Source organism: Mus caroli, chromosome 1 (genome assembly GCF_900094665.2).
Source record: "Mus caroli chromosome 1, CAROLI_EIJ_v1.1, whole genome shotgun sequence".
NCBI classification, from domain to species: Eukaryota; Metazoa; Chordata; class Mammalia; order Rodentia; family Muridae; genus Mus; species Mus caroli.
The window spans coordinates 165,373,489-165,397,443 of NC_034570.1; the positions used below are offsets into that span (position 1 = coordinate 165,373,489).

Genomic DNA, 23,955 nt, shown 5'->3' on the forward strand with positions numbered 1-23,955 from the left:
AAGCTAAGATACAGTGATGAATCACATTTTTGGACATGTTGCATTTGAGGCTTCTTTGAGATATTCAAGTAGAAATAGTGGAGATTAGATTTTAAAATGTATGAATTATACAAATGTCTTAGAACACAAATCATAATTAAAGCCATGAGCACTAAGGGTGTGGCCTTGAGAAAAGAATTAGAGGGAGAATCTCATCACTAAGAGTTTCATTTATTCTCCAATAGTCTGCACAAGGGCAGTGAGCGTGGGGGCGGGAGCGGACTCTAGTCTCTGTATATGCTAGCTCTACACAACCTTTTCTTTCCCAACTTCTAATTCTCTGAATTTTACATTTATCATATAATGAAAGAGAACTTTAAGGAATCCCCAAACTTTAGAGAAACTAGAAAGATTTATTCAAAGTCATGACAAACTACAGAAGAAACAAAGACCAGGGCCCTTTTTATAAGCACTGCAAAAGATTTCCATCTGGAGGACCTGCAGACTGAAGGATATATGGAAACATCTGTAGCACCCAGAGTCCTACAAGTAACATTATGTCTTTAATATGCTGAAACAGTATATGCTTTTACTGAGGAAAACTCAAGACAGAGGTCAGAACAGTAATGGTTATCAAAATTGGCACTGTAGATTAAATATTAGCATGCTGTACAAAAGTGAGCCAAGGGGTTGAACTTCCTGACCCTCCAAATCACTCTCTATGAAACAAACAATAATTACTTTGAATATTGTAAAAAATAAATTACCATATTTAAAGTTTCTAAATATGAAGCAATTTCATAAATTACTAAGTAATATTTATGCCAAAGTCAACATAAAGATAAATTCATCAGTAAAAATAAAACAAAGAAAATCTTATCCAGGCATGGTGTGGCACTCCTATAACCCCAGCAAGGAGGAAGATTGTAAATATGAGGCCAACATGGGCATTCAGTCAGTGACACTGAGTCTCATGTAAACAAGCAGAATAGACCTCAGAGACTTACTCAAACCTGTAGATACAGTAGAATACTAAAACAGCAAATATTCCTCTCACTGGGATTTAAGGACCATTGTGTATTATAAGCTTGTTAGTTCCTTAGCGTTCAAGGTATCCGTGGTTATATAAACCAAAAATCTACATTCAAATAATACTCAATCATTTTATTATGTAATATATGATCTAAGAAGAAAACACAAAAGTATACTATTTCAATGCCTTGTTAAGCAACAAAGTGCCTATGTTGTCTATTTTGATTCTTTCAAATAGCATATAGCCAAGATAAAATAGCATGGCTGTAAAATATTATTAGAACAAACAAACACTTTTAAAATGTGAAATCGCTTATTTCCCCTAATATTAATAAACCTTTGAGCTCTATTTGGGATGTTGGTCTCAATTGCACTTACTTTCAGACTCTAATATAAAGCATTTTTGACAGATAGCAGGGCCGTGGATTGCCTCACTGGAGATTTTAGCTGTGAATGAATAAACTCCCTAAGTTACAGGATATGAATTCTAGGGAAATGGTTTCCATGCAAACTATGACTTATGAAACTCATTTAAAGAAAATGCTCCATAAAACCTACAGGCATGACTTCAACTCTACAGTTATCTTTTCCAATTTGCAGATACCATGGTACAAATTTGAATGAACATTTAATAAACCTTGCTTGGGAATATTTGAGTTTTATTTTTCATTTTATATTGTGATGGGCTATTTATATCCAGATATAGGTTTCCTTACTTGACCTGGGGGGGATCTGAGGCAAAAATCCCTCAGGGACACCCAGAAGTCATTTCTTAGGTACTATCTCAGTGTCTCAAGTGTCCCCTAAACATTCTACTACATTCGTATCCAGTGCTCACACACACCAAATTAAGACAATAAAACACAGGCTGAGAGGATGCTTGGTGTGTAAAAGGTTTGTAGCATGAGCGTGAGGCTCTTAATTTGGGTCCCTGGAATCCATAGAAAATATCCATGGAAGTGGAAGGCTCGTCACCCTCATGTTAGAGACATGGAGACAGACAGATTCTAGGCGCTTATCAGTCAGCCAACACAGCTGGAACTTGAATCTCCAGGTTCGGGAAGACACTTTACCTCAGAAAATTAACATGGACAAGCAAGCAATTTAAAAAGGCATATATGCATCAGTATACACCTATGTACACCACAGTGTAAAATAATCACTCATATCTGCGGCTATGGCAGTATGAGAGATGATTCTCATGATCGCTATACTTTCATACTTATGGACATGTAAGCCAGGGATTTTGTCAAATCAACCTGGATAGTGCAAGGCTTCGGGTAATTCTTTTCCCCCAAACTAACATTTTAAATGTTATTGGGGTTTTTTTTTTCCCAATCAGTATACAAAGTAATAGATATAATGGGATTAGTGACTTTTTAAACTTATACTAAAAGAACACACTTTGGTCTCTGATACAACCTAGACATTTAGTATGATAGATTTCTCTAGTGCAATTAAAATATTAATCTCAGTCTTAAATCAGAATGTCTACAGTGTGTTTGGAATCCTGCAATCCTACAGGTTCGTCATCCTAATCAATTTGTGGTTACCACATTGCAGATGAGCATTTACTCCAGACAGAGAAATCCCTCTTTTATAAAAAATACTTTTTGTTCTTCTCATTGTTACGATCATTCTGCAACCATAAGAATGTTGTATCTATTGTGTAAAGTAGAAGGTTGCTGTTGTATGTCATTAGAATCCTAGTATTGGGAAAGCTTTAAAGAGGAAAAAGAAGTACACATGGTTAAACAAAGGTAGATGCCTCATGGTGGAGGCTTGGATGAAATGGGGAAGAAAGGTACTCACAGAAACTACAGGTCTGTGACCCCAAGGACTAGGGCAAGAGCTGCAAAGCTTCCAGGAATGCCTGTCCTCATGTTCTCTGTTTCTCTTTCCCCGTGTGTTTTATTGTTCTCAGTGTGAAGATAGGCTTTCTCTCCTTTCTGCAAATGGCCATTATTCTACCTCCAGGTCAACTCTTTATACCTGAATTGCATGATATAATTATGTACTATCTATCTATCTTTCTTTCCATCTGCCTGTCTATCTATCTTTCTACCTATCTGTCTTCCTATCTATCTATGTGTCTGTTTATCTGTCTATCTATCTATCTATCTATCTATCTATCTATCTATCTATCTATCTATCTACTTGTCCTCCACCAATACTTGCACATTGTCAGTTTCAGAAGGACATCAGAATCCCGGGAACTTGATACATCACACTATGGTTGGTACCCATATCTGCCATATTTATCGTGGTGCCTGAACTATTTCTACAACAACTGAAAAATCAGTGAAGGACAAAGACAATGTTTTAAGTGGATGTATCCAAGGATAATTCCTAAATTGACCAGCATGGAAGACCTATCCAAAGTTTCCATTTTTGGTCTTAAAACCATAAAACATAAAAGATATTTATCTGGAGATTAAAAGAACACAATTGATAGCAAAACATAAATCAATCTCTATGATGTGCCTTGTAGTTGTAATAGGATACATTCTGGGTATGAATCCCAGGTGGTGCAGGGAGAGGTGTTGAGTTCCCTCTTTGGCAACTATCTCTTTTCCTTTTCGGTTGTTGCTACATAATATGGCGACTATGACTTGACATACACTTACTTTTTTTTCAGCTCTTGAGCTTGACCACAGGGTCTCATAAGTGTTAGGTGGATGGCCATATCTCCAGCACCCACTTTACTTCTGAAACATGGGTTCTCCTTTACGAAGCTGGTCAGTAGCCATCCCCGTGCATAGCTGCTGACATCCTTGATCCTTTGAGTTGCTGAGATCCTTGGCCTTGGAGTAGTGAGCACAATGAGTTACATTACTTTCCCTACCGCTCATTTATCCCTCATATGAAATAAATAAACAAAAAGCCATTGGATGATCTACACTGTCTGACTTAATGTCAGGCCAAAAAAAAAAAAAAAGGAAGAAGAAAAGGAAAAAAAGATGAGCAAAAATAATCAAAATGTTTGCATAAGCAAAGTGGAAACTGCCCAACATCTGAGGAAAGCATACGGTGCTTAAGCCCTGACCAGACTTGTAAACAAGCTACCTAGGAGGCACTGAAGAAATGCTTCTTAAACTTCACTGTTAAAATTGAGGTTCTAATTTACTGGTCGCCATTGGTCCTAGATATTATATTTCTAATAATTTTCCAGACAATGTTAGACCACCTATGGAAGACACTTGCAGTGTGGTACCCCACATCTGGGTAAAGATCTTCTCTCATGTTCATGACTGTTAAGAAGATGAGTAGCTAACCTGAAAAAGTTGGGTGAATGGTATGGAGACTGTCATTTGCAGAATGGTACCTGATGTGCACAGCCTCCTGTCCCTGATAATCTTAGCACTAGCCTTTCAACCTATCACAGACCTTCACCAGAGTTGTTTCTAGTAATACTGAAGGTGGTGAAGTCAACACCTGCCTTGTTTCATTGGTGAGACTAATGTGAGAAAGGCTCATGGGAGAAAGGAGAAGCACGGAGGGGATGGCAGCAATCAGCAGTAGGAGTTGGGCAACAATGTGGCAATGAAATTAAGAGACCATGGTGAAGATCTGGGAAAAGGAAGTATCAAAAGTTACTGAAAATATTAAAGTAGAGAAAGCTTGAGGCTACACTAAATTGAAATAATTGTTAGAGAGAAGCCAACAAATTCTAGACATTTCAATTTTATCACAAAGTAACTAATTAAACTCCGAGGCCTTAACTCCTTAACATTTCTAAGGAACACAGTCTCAATTTAACACAAAGACTTCCGTATCATATTGCATATCTTCTTAGTTTAACTGCTATTGCTATTGTTTTATATCAGCAAATTCTACAACAGGGTGTATTCCCAAGCTCTATATCCAAGCCCACTTTTCCATTAACACAGCTATGCTCTCAGTGAAGATGTCTTCCAGTAATTTGTTAGGGAGGAATTTACTAAATATGAGGAACTTGCTCAGTAATTTTAGAACCGAGTAAAACGGCTAAATTTTACAAACAAAGAATGTAAAACTAAGACACAGGCAATATTCCAGCACAAAATTCCTATTGGGGTCTTTTTATGTTCCAGGTGCACAGTGTCTTCTTGTTATCTTCACCATCTACTGTTAATCAAACTTAAAAATATTATTGTAAGAAGGCTAGAAAGGCAAGGATATAGGACTGCTGTAAGTTTAGCAAGATTAGTTTACAAGATAATGAAAATAGAATTTTGTAGAAAAGTTCAACATTCTAAAAGCATTCATTACTGGTTTGTTTTTATATGGGATTAGGCAAGAAAGGGTGACACAGTGGATGGGTAAAGAATGGAAAAGGGGAAGAGAATAAAGGAGAGGAAACAGTTTAAGATAATTTTCATAAGGAGTTCTCTGAACTATTGAAAAGATACATCTTAATAAATAGAATAGTCTGACGTAGACTGATGGGGATAGTGTTGATAGCATCAAGTTTCGGGTGTAGAAAGGAAGAACAAGACACTCAATTGAAGTAAACATGAAAAGAAAGGAAGGAGCACCCTGTGTTACTAGGGACATGTCACTCTTTGGGAACTCTCACAAGACTGAGGCCCCTCTTTTCTCTCTGATACTAACAGCTATCACACCCCAAACCAGGGCTGGCTTGGGTGCCCCTTCAGTGTTCAGTCTTGTTCTTGTCCAGTGTTCAGACTTCCTGATCATGGCCTTCCCTTGACCCTGCTTTAGGAGGAAGCATGCTCAGCTTTTGCACAGGGTCCTGCCATGCACCCCCCGCACACACACACACACACTCAAGCCTGAATCTCTGTGTCATCATGGCTACGTCTCCGGCTTTGGTAAATGTGGGGTCAACTGCTTCTTTCCTAATCAGGCTGAGTCATGCCCATTCTACTCTGGCCTCCACGACTGGGTCTGTCACAGGCTCATGGAGTCGGTGCACACATTTTTAGCTAGTTATTGTCCATTCTTTCCCTTTGGTTTTATACCATTTCAAATGGTACTCATGGTCTCCTATTTCTGAAAAGGGATCTCTTCTTCTCGGTCATAGCCACAAAGATAAAGACAAAAAATGATCTTGTCCTCTCTTATCCTCCATGCCCAGTTACAATCTCTTACATTTCCTTGTCTTCAATCCCTAGGTATTAAAGACTTAGTCTACAGATGTTTCCTAAAAGAGCCATACCCACACATCTTAGCATGCATTTCTTTTTTAGTATGTGCATGTACATGCATGTGCATGCAGATACATGAGAATGTGCTTGTATAGTTCCCATGTTATCCCTCAGGAGCATTTTTTCACTATTCTCCATCTTTAGCAGAGTCTATTACTGAACTTGAAGCTCATTATTAAGCCAGACTAGCTGGCCAATGTGGTTCAGGAATTTTCCCATCTCTATTTCATCCCTCCCTTACCAAGGCTAGTATTCCCCATCATGTCCAACTTTTGACATGGGTTACATAGAGCCAAAAATGACTCCTGAGTCATGTATGATAGGCCCTTTAAAGACTCAGCCATCTCCCCAAGCCCCTCACCATAACATTATATGCAAAATATTTAAAGCTCTTTTTCATACCTATTTGTCAGAATCTGAATCCTGTGCTTAGCTTTTAGAGACCCGAATTATGGCCACAACCATTCCTGCATGGTTGCCTGCTTGCTCTGTGTTATTTCTCAGCTCTCGGGCACAGCTGATGTGGCTATGTCCTCCAGGTGAAGTGACCCAGATCTTGCCAATTCTGAGTAGCCTGTGCTTCTAGACTCCTTTCCTGACTTCTCCTGGATTGTCTCTTACTCTTTCAACCTCCACATTTAGTGTCCATGGCATAGTTTTACATATCATTAATTGTTTTCATATTGATCTTTTCTCTTATTTCATATATGTTCATTCTGTCTTTCCAAGTAACTCCATGTTGGGCTAGAACTCTTGGTACATGCCATGTCTTCCACTCATTTCCAGAGGCTTACCACCATGATGAGGTTTAAAAACCAGTGATGTGACACATGTGGAAGGAAACACAGCTGTGTCGGATGGCCACTTACCAGAGAAGACACTGGGGATCTTGGAAAGGAAGCTTTTGACCGTACGGATGGGAATTCCGTTTTTCTCGTCTTGCATACGTGCTATGACATCTTCCATCTAAAAGATAAAATAAAGAAAACCTTTAGAATGTTGGTTACACTTTTAAAGAAAATTGCTATTTCATATATTTTTGGAACACTGGCTTTGTCTAATAAAGAATAATTCTATATTATTGCCTCTCTAGAATTTGTTACATTAATATTTTTAAGTGTGGCTAATAAGAAGTAAAAAGGAGTAGCAAGTGGTGGGACAGGCTAGTTGAGATGCATCAAACTATTGATAAGGATTTTGTGCTTTGACTACTGCCTTTGTCCAGGTTACACACTCTTCTGCTTACAAAGTTGTAATAAATAGTGTTTGGTCAGAAAGCACTGTTGGCAAATTCACAGTATCACAACTGAACTCAATCCAAAAGAGAGGGAAGCCTAAAATGCCCTGCGTGGAGCTCCCTTTAAAGTGGGAACTTTTACAGATTTAGTTAGCAGTTGCATTCAACCTGGGATGAAAAACTGAACAGACTGGAAACTGCTGGTTTCTTTTCTTGCCAGTGTAAGAAGAACCACAGACACACAAACACACCCATATGTGTCTCTCTCTGTGTGTGTGTATGTGTGTGTGTGTGTGTGTGTGTGTGTGTGTGTGTGTGTGTGTGAGAGAGAGAGAGAGAGAGAGAGAGAGAGAGAGAGAGAGAGAGAGAGAGAGATGATGATGATGGTGATGAACATTCTACCAGAGACTGCCCAGTGGCAGATTGTGCTGTGATCTTTTTCTTTCATCTTGTTGGAACACCCTCCCTGGTGTTGTTAAAATATTTTCCTAATTCTAAAAGTCTCCTCCTCACCAAGTCTAAGGTGGGATTTAGTTCTACAGGAACCATTCAAATCAAAGCCTCTGACGTCCTTCTGTGCTTCCCACCTCTGTGACTTAAATCCACACAAGAATCCCCAAGCTGTAGTGTGGGACTTAAAGCCCATTCATTCATTTACCCATTCTATAATCAGGCAGCCGTTACCAGCCCTCAATCACACTCACCATCAGGCGCTGGGAAATGAAAACCTATAGACAAGCATCCCTGCCCTAAAAACGTGTCACAGACAACAGTGAACCAATGGTGAAATTGAATAAAGCTTGAGGTTTTGTTAGCTCTGCACCAGGATCAATTTCCCACCTCCATAATTATGCCATGGTTATGTAAGATGTTCACAGTATGGGAAGTCAAGGAGTGACCCCCTGGGAAATAAATCTCTGTGTCATTTTCCCATCTTTTCTGTAAGTCTAAAATGGTTTCAAAGTAAAAAGTTATTTTGTTTTTTTAAATCATATTCTATACTTTATATCAATGAGTCACCTAATTCCCACCTCATAGTTTCAGAGTGATTTTCAACTAAAAAAAAAAAATCTAATTTGCTTGTATGAATGTCATCAGATTTCTTAATATGCAAAATACCTGGGTGGGAAGAACAGGCTTTCATGTAAGGTAAATCTGGATTTGCTTCTTAACAATTATAATTTCCATACTTTGAGCAGGTTAAATAATTTCACTAAGGCTCACTCTACTCTTCCATAAAATAGTGAGAACAATGCTTAGAATCAATTCTTTATAATCTGTATGGGGCCTGATGTCAGGACTGCTGTGGAGTAAAATATTTGAAAGTTAAATGATACGACATACATAATGCCTGACTAGCAGACTGGGCAATAAGCAATGGACTTGAAATATTTTATATACTTGAGACTCAGGAATGTCTCTTCTCTGGGTTCAGGTTTCTTGGCATATGCAGACATCATTTGCTATGTCCTGCTGCCTGCTCATGTCCTGGCACTAACTCCAGGGGAACCAGGCTTATAGGCACATCAGCTAGTCAGGTATGGCTATAGAATGAGAAGCAAGCCCCCAGGGTCCATCCTTTTCTTGTGGCTAGAAGTCTACACACAGGCTTCCTCCAGGGAGGCACTCTCAAATGAGTTATCAAGTGTGCTCAAAGAAGTGGACTTCAGGGATATATGGGTGCACAAATAAGTGGCATTAAGGTTATTCTCTCACCCTTGTCTATTCCCTTTTCTTCAATTGATGTGTTCAACTCAAGTAGAAGTGGAAGAAATTTTGATTATCAGGCCTCCAAAACCCCTAACACTAATCAAGTCCTCCACTTCAGTAATGAAGACATCTAAGTATAGAAGCAGGAAATAGATATTCTATCTGACTCTTTAGCTGCTGTTTGCCCTTGATTCACCTGACAGAATGTTCAGAAATGAAGAATAAGCTGCTTCGCCTACCTCATATCAGCCTTTAAGCCCTTGTATTATCTGCTTAAAGGCTTAAACCGGGCGGATGAGACAGCCGCAGAACCCCCTATGCATCCCCTGTGGTCACCCAGGAGTGTGGCACTGATTAATGCAGTACTTAGCAATGAGTAGAGGCACTTTTTCTCTGAAGTCACCTCTGTGCGGAGGGGCACTCTGGAGCAAGGTTAGGAGCATGAAAATTTAAAGTGACCTGTTGTTTCATCTCACAATCTGTGATTTTTTTTTCTGAGCCGCCATTTCTTTCTTATTTTTTTCCTGATTTGGGGTCTTGCTATATAGTCCACTATAAGGGCCTCTGTCTCTACTGCTTGAATGCTCTAATGCTCCAACCATAATTTTTATAATGGAAAAATTTTAACTATAATGTGAAACTAGAATTTTTGCTCTAAACTGAGAATACAAATATGGCAAGACATTTACCTGATTCAGTGTTTGTTTTGATATGATTTATCCATAAACATTAGTATGATTACATTGGCATAAATGAACAAAGAATTCAAAAGCAACAAAGGCCAAAATCAAACACAGAGAAAAAGACAACAACCTGGTTCCTAAACCCTACAGTGAGGTACAAAAGCTGCCTTTTAGAGCCTATCCTCCAACTTCTATCTTGGGATGTGTGAATCTTCTGTTACTCTTTAACATAAGATTAATTATCTGCCTTAGGAATACTAGAAAAAGCAGGTGGGTATAAAAAAAAATGCTAAACCCAGGCAAACCAATTAATATTGGAAAGGAATAGGAATAGGAGGAGAAATAAAAGATTGTAGAAATAATTCTCACAAGGATTAAAAGTCTCTGGAAAATTTAGTTTAAGACCAAAGGGGGAAAACATGCACACATTCCATGATGTGTGCATGTGGTTCATGTATGTGTGTGCATATGTATCCATAAATACATTGTGTTCCTGCGTGCGCACTCATGTGAGCACGCACACATACACACAACTCACACAGTGTTTTTGCTATCTTTTTTTTAAAGATTTATTTTGTTATATACATAAGTACACTGTAGCTGACTTCAGACACACTAGAAGAAGGTGTCAGATCACATTATAGGTAGTTGCGAGCCACCATGTGGTTGCTGGGATTTGAACTCAGAACCTTTGGAAGAGAAGTCAGTGCTCTTACCCACTAAGCCATCTTACCAGCTCCAAGAAAGAATGTGGTCACCATGTGGCCAAAAGCCTTCACCAGGATTCGAACTGGGGAATTTCACGTGTGCAGAGGGCTCCTCAGCAGCCCAGCCGTGGGACCAGCAACTGTTGCTATCTTTAAGCAATTGACTCTAGCACTTGTCAGACACATTCAAAGCCACAGACTCTCACATCCCTCTGATAAAATGGCACTATCTTTGTAGCTATATTTGACTATCATTCTGCATATTTTATACCACCTTCAGGCTACTGATATTACCTAGCACAATATGAGTGTTGCGTGTAGTTACTCTATTATAGTTTGGGGAAATGATAGCAAAGAAAGTCTCTTGTAGATGGTGCTTGTATTAGTTCCTTAAAGATAAGGAATTTGATTAGAAAAATTAGAAAGGATATTTGTATATCTACTAGAGAACCATGTAAACTATGAAAATGTATACTTAGAAGAAATGAGGCCACATCCATTTCTGATAAGATGATAGTGCTGCCCTTGGGCTTTTTGTTTTGTTTTGTTTTCCATAAGTTTCTTTCTTAAACTTCTTTAGAATGAAAACGAGGACTCTAATAGAGCAGTGTTGAAAAAGCCAACCCTTCCTCCTACATAAGCTAACTCATTGTTTGACGAAAGTTGAGCAATGGTCTTTTTGCAATGTATCCTTGACGAGACATATGGCTCAGTGCATTGAAAACACTTTCAAGTTTGTGTTCTCAAATAATTCACACTTGAACTCTGGGAAAACCTAGTTTTTCCCTTACATGGGAACGTATTGAGAAAATGAATCTTATCGCATTCATTTTTGTAATGCTAATATAGTAGATTGTCTGGTCAATGATAGAGGTTCAATTTTAGAAAAAACAAAAACAAACAAAAAAGACAAAGACACAAATCATTGTTAAAATACATCTTTAAATTTTCTGACAGGTCCAAGTAAAGAGGAAAGTTTAATTAATTCAAAACATTGTTATAAGGTATTTGAAATAGTTTTTTCTTCTTACCTAATATGTATTATAGGGAATGCTCCTTTAGAACGTGTAGGACAATGATCCTCTGTGCCCTGTCCATAATCTAAAACTTTCCTTGTCTTTCAGTGCCACATAACACAAGGATCTCTCAATTATTAGAAGAATTTCTTCCTTGAGTGTGTCACCTTAAATTGGTGGCTGGGTCTGAGATTGTCTGCTTGTAGGTATGACTCCAGTTCACAGACATGTGTAGGGTCTCAAGATAAAAGGTTCTGTTGAATGTCCACACAGGCTCTTTTCACAGGAACCCATAATGACCTTTTCTTCTGGAATAGCCTACACAACAGATTCATACTTGGGATGATATTCACACACCAGTCAGGCTAAACAGTCTCAGCCCACACACTTGGAGGCTATCAACAGAAAAGCACATTGTGAAGACCCATCTTTAAAGAGCTTCAAATGATTGAAGAGAGGCCCCAGACAGGTCCCAACATTCTTCCTAGCGCTCCAGTGTTCTCAAAACCCATGGGAACTCGATTAAATTAACCATGTAGCTACATTTACCAGAAAGGTTTGTACAATAATGTTATCATCGATTTCATTGGCCCCAATCACTCTCCGAGACACACTGACTGCCAGAAAAGCACCAAAGTTGAGCTGAAACACACTGTACTGCCCTGGTTCTGAATGAGAAATAATCAAAATTCCAAAGGAAGTTTTCCAACCTTGTATTGTAACCCATCATTAAGTGCAGACACTTGGAGACTTAATAAGAGCTCCGATGAACACCTTGAATGGGTGTTTCTCATGTGCACATCTGTCATGGGCAACGTCATTTTAAGTACTAGCTGTGGAAAAAATGGGAGAAATGATTGCCAAAGAGCTTCCTAGATTCCTTAGGCAATTAGGTGGAGGCAGGTATGCTGAAATTTAAATCTGCCTGCGTAATTCTTTTTCTTTCAGAAAGCTTTTCTGTGGGGGGAAAAATGATGTACTCTTCCGAGGTGAGCAATGCTGAGCAGAGCGAGCAGAGCCAGCTTCTAATGAGAGTTAAATAATAATGAGATTAAGATTTGCAACACAAACTGGTTTTTTGCTGCAGTAACTCAATTAAGACTGTAATGGATTATTTTCTACCACACTGCAGCTCATTTCATGTATAGAGGTTGCTGCTTTCCTCATTCATAACACCCGTGAGTATAAACCAGTAGGAGCTATGTAAGGAAATCTGGGCTAGATCATTCACTGACCTTTTTTTTTTTTTTTAAATTTCCAAAAACTGTAGCTAATTTTAAAGATTAAATATTTGACCTTTTTATAAAAGAAATCGTTTTTAATGTGTGTTTTGCTTTTCCTAGTTATTCCCAAACTTGAATTTGAGGCAAAAATTCTGACACATAAGCCCGAAGGATGGTGGAATGGGGAGGGAGGCTTGATGGAGTGAAGTGTAGTGTCCTTCATTGTTGTGTTCAGTGTGAAAAGAATCCAGAAAGGGAGATGCTTAGACCAGAAAGTCGACAAAGCAGGCAGTCTAGGAGACAGAAGGCTGAAGGGAGATGCTTAATAATGAAAGTCAAAAACAAAGCAATAACAAGAATTGAAATACAGATGTGCTTTGGCCAAACGTAAAAGCACACAAGAAGCTTCTAGCTCTAAAAGCAGAAGAGCGAGGTAGGCCAGGCACTCCCTGGTCAATTACCCAAAATCCTTGTCCATAGTATACTTGTTATAGTTTTCAAAATTATCTTGCTCCTATGAGGTGTCATTTTAGTAGCCTTCAAGTCTGAGTTCAAGTAGGAGAGTCATTGGGAAAATACTAGGAAAACTTCATGGTAAACAGAGCTAAGCCAATGAAGCCAGAGGGTTGGAGGACCGAGAAAGGATGGTGACAAAGAAGACATAGAACACTGAAGTGCTTGGGTCTAAGACTCTCTCTGTCCTCAAGGTGGAAATGAGTGAGTCTACTGGACAAACTGGTAGATTTTCAAATCTCTCTGAAAGGAGTCCTTGGTGACCTAAGGCCACACCCTGCCCTACTGCTCAGGAAGCTGAGAGGAGGTGCTGCTGTTTCCTGCACCAGCTCTAAGAGACTGAGGCCAAACAGAACCACTTGCTGCAGTGACACAGCACTAAGCCAGCACTGTATCATGTGACTTTACAGGACATCAAGAGACAGAGAAGAAGATAACAAAACTGTAATCAGACCAACTAGAGGGGAAGCTTGGCTATGAAAACCCCACAGTTGTCACCTTTATAAGAAGATTGAATTTGAAATGATGGGTCTGGTTTTGGTCAGTTTCTTCTTTCTACCTTCTTCAGCCCTTTCCTGCATACAACACCCGCCTCCCCTCCCATTCTTAACTCATCCTGGTTTATAGAATGAGGTGCTGCCTGATTTTAGAATCAGCAGTTTTTAAACTGCCAGCTGTCTTCAAATTTGTTTTAACATTGTCTTTTTAATGCTGTCAGCCTCTCTCAAATAGCTTGCTCAAAGTTGTCTTTTAAATGGGTTCCGTTCCCAGTTTGTACATATGCTGATCTGTTGACAAATCCAGGATTTAAATCAGAAACAAGGTTGGTAGTTCATCATTTATTTAAAACTTTCACAGAGGGGCAGGAGAGTCAGCTCAGTGGTGTAGGGTTTGTTCCCCTGCAGAGGGCCAGAATTCAGTTCCCAGGACTCACAGCCACCTGTGACACCAGCTCCAGAGCTCTAAGGGCACCTGCACTCATGTGCACTATGAACATACTGACACATGGGGAGAAACTAATTAAAAACAAATAAACAAACTTTCACTGCAGTTGCTAGGAAGGTACTCCATTCAGTAAATTGTGTCTTTGTTGTACAAATATAAGAAGCTGGGTTCAGACCAGGGAAACTTGCAATCCCAGGACCGGGGAGACAGAAACAGGAAGATTCTTAAGGCTGACTGGCTGGTAAGCCTACCATAATCAACAAGTCCTAATGAAGTGAATCACATGTCTCAAAAAAGGAAGGTGGGCAGCTACTGAGGAATGACAGCTAAGATTGAACCCTAGCATCCACATGCATATACAGACACTTGCATCTATCCCTGAACAAACATAAACATGAGAATACACACTTACACACACACACACCTTTCAGAGAACAGGCAATCTCATGGACTGTGAATGTACGTGACTGTTCAGATTTCTCCTTAGGGTAATCCAAAGTTGTCATACTGTCCTTTCACGTTTCTACATCAACCTGTATGTACCTGGTGCTGTGTACACTTGCCAATGGCTCAGGCCTCACCTCACCCCTGTGCTCTCTGCAGGGTCCCTCTTATTCCCATCTGTGCCTGTAGAAAACCAATTATACTCCCCAGTTCCTGTCAAATATTAATGTCTTATTAAGTCTTGCCCGTTCCTTTCTCTCACAGCAAATGCTGTCCTCTTTTCCCGTGACCACCACCCCCCATACATATGAGACACTCCCTTTATGTTTAATGCCTGCATGCTTTGTGTGCCCTTTGCTCTCTGAGGCAAAGAACGTAATGATGGAAGGCATCTAACTTTACTTTATAAGCCTCTATCCTGTTTGAATGTCTGATTTGTTTTCTTGTATTTGTGTGTTTGTTTCTATCTTTTTGGTTTGTTCTTTCATGCTATTTCATGGGGTGGGTTGGGTGTTTTGCTTGGCCATTTGTTTGCTTATTACAGAGACCTGTGTCTCACAGCTTGGCTTTGAAAATGAGATGGCTCAGCGGTTAAGAGCGCCGACTGCTCTTCCAAAGGTCCTGAGTTCAAATCCCAGCAACCACATGGTGGTTTACAACCATCTGTAACAAAATCTGATGCTCTCTTCTGGAGTATCTGAAGACAGCTACAGTGTATTCATATATAACAAATAAATAAATAAATATTTAAAAAAAAGAAAATGCAATCTCCTTGCCTCCTCTCAAATGCTGGGATTATAGGTATACACCACAAATTCTAGACTTTTGCCTTATTCTAACATGAATATACAAAAATGTCACCTGTATAATCAGGGATATCTCCTGTTTCATTATTAAAGAATTCCCATTTTAATAGGATTAAAATGAAAACCTTCATCCTGTTATTCAAACATCTGTTGTCACATATTTTGAAGTTCAGTATCATTGCCTACCTGTTCCACTTTGGATAAACATTCGTGGCAGTTGCCAGGACCTTTTGTAACCTAACTGATGGATAGAAATTTAAAAAAAGAAAAACTTTTAACATTTAATGTCATAAAAGCATTTCTTGAACATCTCTCTTGACTTCAGATACTGAACATTTGACAGACCTTGCAACAATATGCTCGAGGCCATTTTAAACTATGTACTCTGTCTGTTCCCTACTGTACACTTAATATGTTTTCTAACTGTGTGTCTCACCTGTTTAAGTACAGCCTGCCTTTAAGAAGACAAGGGAACCAATCTTATAATGCCGTGAATTTCTCCTCCAATCAATTTTTATAACTTAAGCTAAGAAAATAGCATTCATCTCAAATTATATATAATTCCATGGCCTGATGCAGAATGTGTGTGTGTGTGTGTGTTGTGTGTGTGTGTGTAATGTGTGTGTGTGTAATGTGTGTGTGTGTAATGTGTGTGTAATGTGTGTGTGTAATGTGTGTGTGTGTCCAAATGCACACACGTGCTGGCTGATACAATCATTTGCTAAAAATAGCCAATAGTTTGAAAGCAACCTGAAAGAAAACAAGTGCCCGCCATAAATGTTGGAAGAAACATATACATACAGGTTAATAATATCTGTGTGAGTTCTGAGCACAGTTCTGGGTCAGTGGGTCAGTAATATAATTTCTTCATTTGTAGCCTATCATAAAAGTGATTAAGACAACAAGTTCCCCATTTCTTTCCAACACCATGTTTTCTGTGATGTTCAATAAATATGGAGCAAAGCCCTGTGCTAGGGACAGAGAACATAGACAGACAGAAGACAGAGATCAGAAGTTCAGAATTAAAAGCTGGGCTAGCTTTTGGCTTAAACTACTCCAAAAGTAAAGCCCCCCCCTTTTTTTTCTTTAATGCATCATGGACTCACCAAGAGAGTGGGATAAATCATTTGCAGTCTCCCTTTCTATTGCTTACATCTCTTCTAACCCTAGGAAACAAAGTCAATAGTCTTAGCAAGTCAACGTTCTCTGGGAAGGGGGAACAGGACTCCTGACCCTTGCAGGCCTGTCTTGTGGAATTATTTTCTACATGCCAATGGTTCACTCTGAGGTGCATTCTTCTTCCTCTTCCTATTTTAGCATCTGGGATCAATTTCAAACTCATCCTGCCAGCAGGGTTTAGCAAATATAGACTAGTCATACCCTAAAGATAATACCATCAATAAATATTTAGAAAACAGCCACTGAATCTACTGAAAGGAAGTGTAGAGCATATCCTAAGATTTTGGTAGAAATGACTAAATAAAAGATGTCAAGGTTCCTGGCTTAGTGTGCCCCTGAGAACATTCTCAGGAAAGATGGAAACACTCAGGGTGCCCACTCCCACAGAAGAGAGTGGGTGTCTGCACTTTGGGACATAGAGATTTTATGACTCAGTTCTTTAAATCCCAGCTTCTCCTTGTAGCCATTTATGAATTTGCTACTCACAAATGTTAGCAAATAATGCTGGGGACATTCATGATTCCCTGCTCCAAGAGCAATCCACTCTGGATGTAAAATGTCTGACTGTGTACCTGATCAAATACGTCTGAAAACTGGGTTCACTTCTGACCCTTGGACAGCAGTCATACTTATTCTGATGCCTGTGGAATCAGTATTCTCCCTCTTTCCAACCCCTCTTCACTTCTACGAGACGGCAATGTGCTTGCTCACTTCCTGTTCCGTCCCACACTGAAACCCATAGCAGGGAAATAGAATATCCCACATTTAAAGGGCCTCCTTTATCCCCAGAATGAACAAGGACAAATTTGTAGCCAGTGGTTAAAACTAAAGTTGTGTCATCGGTGCCTTAGGACCTAACTCTACCTTTTTTAAAGCTCTGAGTTGCTCTTCATATTCCAAAAACACCAATAAATAAATAAAAATAGGTAGAAAACCCGTTTCTAGGGTCTTATAATTCAATCTCTAGGGGAGGATGGTTAATTCTCTAATCTTATTTTTATTGTAATCACTATTGATGTTGTTATTGTTATCATGGTGCTGGAGGGACCATATTGTTATCAAGATGCAGGGCCTTGGATCTTTGGCTATGCTAGATAAGACCCCTTTCTTGATGCAGTAGCCCTAGACCACCACTATTGTGCTAAATGAGATCTTGCTGTGTGGCTTAGAGTGCAGTGACCTTTTGATCTGCTCTCCATCTCCTGAGCCCTTGGATTATAGATAAGCACCACACACCCAGCTGAATTTCATTTTCAAAGGCAAACAGTAGGAAGGCATTATAACCCGAAGGCAAAGCAGTGGCCCTTAGAGAGGACAAAATGTTAACATGCCCCTGAAGAAGGCCCATTCCTGGTGTACATCCTAACAGATATCGCCATGAGTCACATAAGGACATACTGGTTAATGACCGAATGCATGTATGACCATGCTCTCCTGTAACCAGGTAATGATATAGCCATTATTATATCAGATTGCCCACAAGGACATGGGAAGGCAGCATAGTGCATTTGTGTGCCCAACTCATGTTTGTGATGACACTGGTATGAACAAAATAAGCGAGCTTCCAACTCTATAAAGTACGTAGCACAGTTCCAACCCAGGGAGTATTTGATAACCTCAGTTAATGGTAACTGGTTCTATGTTCACTATACTATTTATTTAGCATTAAAGTGAAACATGGGGGGAGCTTAGAGGGAGGAAAAAAAACAAATGAAATGATCTAGTTATATTATAACCTCAAAAAATAATTTTACAAAAGTGTATGTCCTATACTAGGTAAATAAATGCTTACTTCAAAGTCATTTGGCATTATGTGCCTCAAACATCTCATACCTTTCTTCCCCTGTCTTAAAATTACATTTTTTTTTTTTGCTATGTACACAACGATCTTTATTTAACCTCATACATTTTTGTGTCCTGGGCCGAGCAGCAGCAGGCACTAGCTGTTTGTAGTTGAGGTGCAGGGAAGACTATACCCTCTGGTGTCTCACACAGTGAAATGGCCTAAGATGTGGTTTCTGCTATTCAGTGATACATGGCTGCCTGCACGAGACAATTTGATAATTTATCTTAGGTGGCATACTTTGCCAAGGATTGAGATGGGTTTCTGTTGATGTGGACTCTGACTTTTTTCCTCTGGGCAACACTTCTGGTTTACTTATTTTATATATTGATTTTGAAATTTCCAATTCCTAGAATTCTTTAGAGATCAGAGAGTAAATCCTAGACAAGCAAAGAGGCTTTTCCACTTTAATGATCCTCTCACTGGTCCTGCCAATTCAAGTGGCTACGGAGTTGAAGTGGATCTTCTCTTTCAGAAGCATCTGGATGGCCGTATTGATCGTTCCAGCCTCTTGAACACTCCAGCCTTGATCCTCCTGTGGTCCTGCCAATTCAAGGTGCTATGGAGTTAAAGTGGATCTTACTTCGTCAGAAGCATCTAGACAGCAGTATTGATTGTTCCAGCCCACTGAACAGTAGCCTTGAAAGCAGAGAAAATTTCAGTCGACTTTTCTGATTCAATTTTTTTTTAATAGCTAGAAAGACAGAAAGGGGCTTTGGAAAAATCCTCCCATCTCAATGATCCGTCTGAGAAAGAAAGCTTTCTGTTCCATACTCCCCTAATACCATACATTTGGCTCTCCTCTCAAGAGGCAAATTAGGAATGGATCTAAACTAATTTATATTAAATCCATCATGAAGTTTGTCCACACTTAACAGGCAAATGCACAGCTTTTGATCTAATAGCCAGCTTATTTATGTCCTCAAAGTTTATCTCCATGAGTGCCACGGAGATCAAGAGTTCCTGGTGCCTGCTTCATGATATCCTCAAAGAGTCACCAGAAACCAAAGTGCTCCTGGGCAGCCTTATGGGTAGAATGTGGCCATCAGAAAGTCATGGCAGAGCTGTTGGATTATTTAGATCATTTCCCTTTTGATATGAGACTCATGTACTGTCTAAAATGTCTGCCATGGTGTCAACAATGCCTGTATCTCCAACAGTCAAGGATAGCTTTTGATGCTCTACAACAGGGTAGTTTTTGTCTTCAAGAATTAAAGGACTGAATCTGCTTTTAAATTTGCATTCACTCTCTTAACGTCTTGGTACCCTGGTGGATCAAGGCTGAAGTGAAACGGAACATATGCTGCCTTTCTCAAATTCTAGAACCTGAAACTAATGCCAACCTGTCATTTGCTGAGTAGCTTTAGGAGAGTAATTGGACCTTTTTTAGGGGGAGGGCTTTCTTCCTTTGTTACACACAGAGGATTCTGCTTCCTTGATAGCATGTGTGTTGAACAGCCATGCCCCTGCCATACCACTGCCCTGGGGCAGATGCTGAAATGATGCCATTTTCAAGAGTTCACTACTCAGAACTTCCTTATGCTCTTTCTATGATACATCTTGAATTACATTACCGATGTCTATGTGTTTGTACAATTCCTTCTGTCATATTTATTGGAAGCTTCTGAAGAATAAACATTTCTTTTATCATCCCTATGATCTGAAACTTCTAAGACATATGATAAAAGATTAAGTACACAGAATCAAGGAAAGGACTATAAGACATTGACTCACAACACGTACAGTCACATCACAACCCAGAAGACACACTGTAAGATCTACAGAAAAGGAGATCAGAGGGTCAAGGTCTGGGCAGTGATTTCTGGACTTCCTGAGTTCTACTCCTGCTTTCAACTAATGAACTACAAGAGATACTTCCCCATGCCAACACTCACCAGTCATAAGGAAAGAACACACTTGAAGTTTCTAATTCAATCTCTCCCTTAGTCCCTCCCTCTGTCCCTCTGTCCCTCTGTCCCTCTGTCCCTCTGTCCCTCCGTCCCTCTGCCTATTCATCCATCTGCCCCTCCATCCTTCCACCTCTCCCTGATTCTTTTCCTACCTCTTATTTAATGCAACTCTCCTTCCTGTTTTTGAGTTTCTGCCAAACATATCAATGGTGAGTGACTCACACACTATAGCAAATGCCAAATATAGATTATTTTTCTTACACGGGTGGGTAGGCTTCCATTACATTTACACACTTACAAGTTCAGTCATATCTCCCTGTACAGTATATGTAATATATCATTGCATTCCTGAGAAGGATTTGAAGTCAATCTTTGTCTGACTGTGATGTCTTTTATAAAAGCAATGTCATCTTCCAGTTGTGAAGTTTGTATGTAAGTAACATACTGGGGTCTAATCAGGGAGCTTGCAACTGGTTGAACAACTGACCAGAGCTATATTATTCACATGTATGAAAATGGTTTGCTTTGGATATGTAGAGATGTCTGTTGCTTTAAACTTTCATGTCTCAAAAATTCTAAATGACCATATGAAACCCAGTCTACCTCACTGTACAACTTACCAGGAAGCCCAGATTCAGGTGCATCTCTTACAGGGAAGGGGGGCAGTTCTCCTCTTACTGCAAAGAGGAGTCCACTCTTTCAAATATGAGCATGCTTACCATTCTGTATCCTGAAAACTACAATGTGAGAGAAATGACTGTCCTCCACACCACAGTGAGTCAGGGTTAACAGGCAACACAGTGATGGGGTGGCTTGGATTTGGTTTCCCTTTCCCTTTTCCCTTTTAGGATATAAGTCTTTTTCATTGTGATATTTAGCGAGTAGGTTCTCTATTCAAATTGTTCTATGAAGAAGTGACATTATATAAGCTGTAAAGTTCATACTGGTGACAAGGACAGAAGGGAAACTGCTCTAGAAAATTCTCACGTAAGCATCAGTGAGGCACAAGCACTTAACCAGTCATCTCATGGTGGTCCTCCAGTCTGGCCTCTCCAGAAACTGGTCTCATCCTTGTGCCTCCCAGACTGCAGCTGACTTGCTCTCCCTGTTCTGGATGCTCAGAGCAGGGCTGTAGCATGTGTACTTTATACTGAGAGCCTCAACTGGCTTCATGTGTGGTAATCATCTGGGGTCTGTTAGTTCAGATAGTCATCAGGATTTTTTCTGCTGATTAATTACTGAATATCTCTATAGACAGAGTTCTCGGGAGGCAGGTCATCAACCTCGCTTATATTATCAAAGGAGTAGATAGGGTGGGCATTTGGGACATTGAAAATATGGTTACACTCATTTTCCTTAGGGGAAATGGCCCACAGCAGGCAGCTGCAGGACAAGACAAGATATGAATGGACTGTAGAAAGATGAGGGGACTTGAACAGAGTGGTGCTGCTGGGCCCCATTTATTGTCATGACTGGGTTTCTTTGTTGTTCTTGCTTCTTTTTGCTTTTTAATGACATGATCTTGTATTATATAGGCTAACTGTGAACTTGCCGTCCTTCTGCCTCAGCTCCCAAATGTTGAGATTATCAGTATATACCACCAAACCCAGTTTTATCCATTGATGCTAACATTGACTAATGTTCTTTCTAGAAAATCTGTACGGTTAAAGGTCAGAAAGTCATATGAAACCAAATCTTTGTATTATATGTATAATTTTCTAGACTTCTATGGCAGGAAATGATAAATAGGCATGAAAACTATCATAATAAATTGGGCCTAGCTATGCTTATAGTACAGCCATACAAATTATCAATGTAGTGTTTCAGTCTTCTTAGACTTTATCTTTTAGAGTACCTTTTAAAAAAAATAACAATAATACTACTGACTTTTCCATGAACGGATACTGGCTTCCTAGCCTCTCCTTCCATACTGGGCCACGATGGAAATTTTGACAGCATGTTGGACTGATGTAGGGCTTTGGGCTTGTTATTTATTCTCCAATTTTTGGAAAACGGATAGTAAAACAATAAATAATACTTCATGTGTGACATAAGGAAAATTTGCGTTCTTCTTTTCTATAGCTCTACATTTGTTGCCAACATGATCATCCTACAGACATGATGCATCCTGCAGATGATTCACCACTAACTCCTTGTATAGGGCCAAACATTGACATAGAGTTCTCGAGGCTGAGCAATTCATGAGCAGGACTGCGGCAACGAAGCTGAAAAGAGTAGATGTGCAGAACTTGGCTACAAAGGATGATATTTCAAAATATATGCTTGAGAAAAAGAATGACATTTAACCCTTGAAATGCAATCTCAGTATTGTTGAATATAGTCCTCACTTGGATAAAGACTTTCACCACACTGAAAATGTTCCTGTTGGCTGTACCCAGGAAGAAGAGTCCTTTGAATTTCAGCCAAGATTGAAATACTCACCCTAAGTACTATTTGTTCTCATGCTCTACCTGGGAATTACATAGTCCCTGAGATTTGATACATAGAGTTAGAGCTTTGTCTCATTTTTATTACTTCTTTGCAATTCTCATACAGTGTGTTTTATTCATATTTCAATTTACAGAACTGGATTTGGTTACACACATTTTCTTACATTATATAAGACTTGGGTCATTTAGTCCACAGGGCAGCTGTTGACATAAATAGGTAATGACTATGAACACCTCACTAAAAGAGCTAGTATTTCCCCAAAATCTACTGTGTAGCCTAGGGTAATCTTCAATGATAACAGGTAAGGGGAGGGGCATGAGTCCCTAGAGAAGGGGTATTTCAGATCATAGACTACAAATGAGTTCCACAGAAAGAAGGGGCATATTCAAATCATTTCATTAACCCAGAACACATTGTGCTTGAGAAAAGGTGCGTCTGAGAAAGTGGAAAAACCACACTACATGGACAGATGGGAACGGAACAGTGGGTAGCAAAAAGGAAAGAGAAGAGCTGCAAGGCAATCCAAGTTGTATTAAACTGTATTCAGTGTGGAGAAGCTAAAAAGATGAAGAAGCAATTGTGTAAGAAATCAAAGAAAGGCTTTGAGGACAAGAGCCATTCTGCTGTGAATGAAGATACCAGAGGTCAGACTCCAGGGCAGAGTCAGTTAAAGCTCTGTTCTCTCCTACAAGGCTTTAAACTGCTCAAGAAAAACCTATGATACGACATATAAATAATTTTCATTCTGGTCCAGTATATCCACATGTCTTCCTGCACAAGTATACTTAACTGAAATAAGAATTTTACAAGTAAGATATCCCATACCATCAGAGGCTAAGCATGACACTTGCCACACCATTTTGTTCATTAAATAGAAGCACTAGCTACTAACTTCTCAATCATTTTCACAGTCTATGAATGAGGTACAATTCAGCTGGAACCTTCTACAAATTACTCTATTGGGTACGTTCCATGGGGGAAATAAACATATAAATGCACGCAAGTTGTATTTATTCTTAACATTCACCCAACCAGGTAAGCAGTCATGGTGGCATATTTGCAAACCCAGCACTGGGAGACATGAAGATTTCCACTTCAAGGCCAGTCTAACATGCATAAAAATGATC

At 39.4% G+C, this 23,955-nt stretch overlaps 1 protein-coding gene across 4 annotated transcripts in view; it reads right to left on the bottom strand.

Annotated features, from left to right (window-relative positions):
• Rgs7 (regulator of G protein signaling 7) overlaps positions 1–23,955 on the bottom strand; it is a 395,350-nt gene that overhangs the window by 179,952 nt on the left and 191,443 nt on the right. For all 4 annotated transcript variants that reach the window (XM_021156734.2, XM_029479845.1, XM_021156749.1 and 1 more), the window contains exon 3: positions 7,031–7,127. In XM_021156734.2, the coding sequence (XP_021012393.1) occupies positions 7,031–7,127 (97 nt within the window). The remainder of the gene's footprint in view (positions 1–7,030; positions 7,128–23,955) is intronic.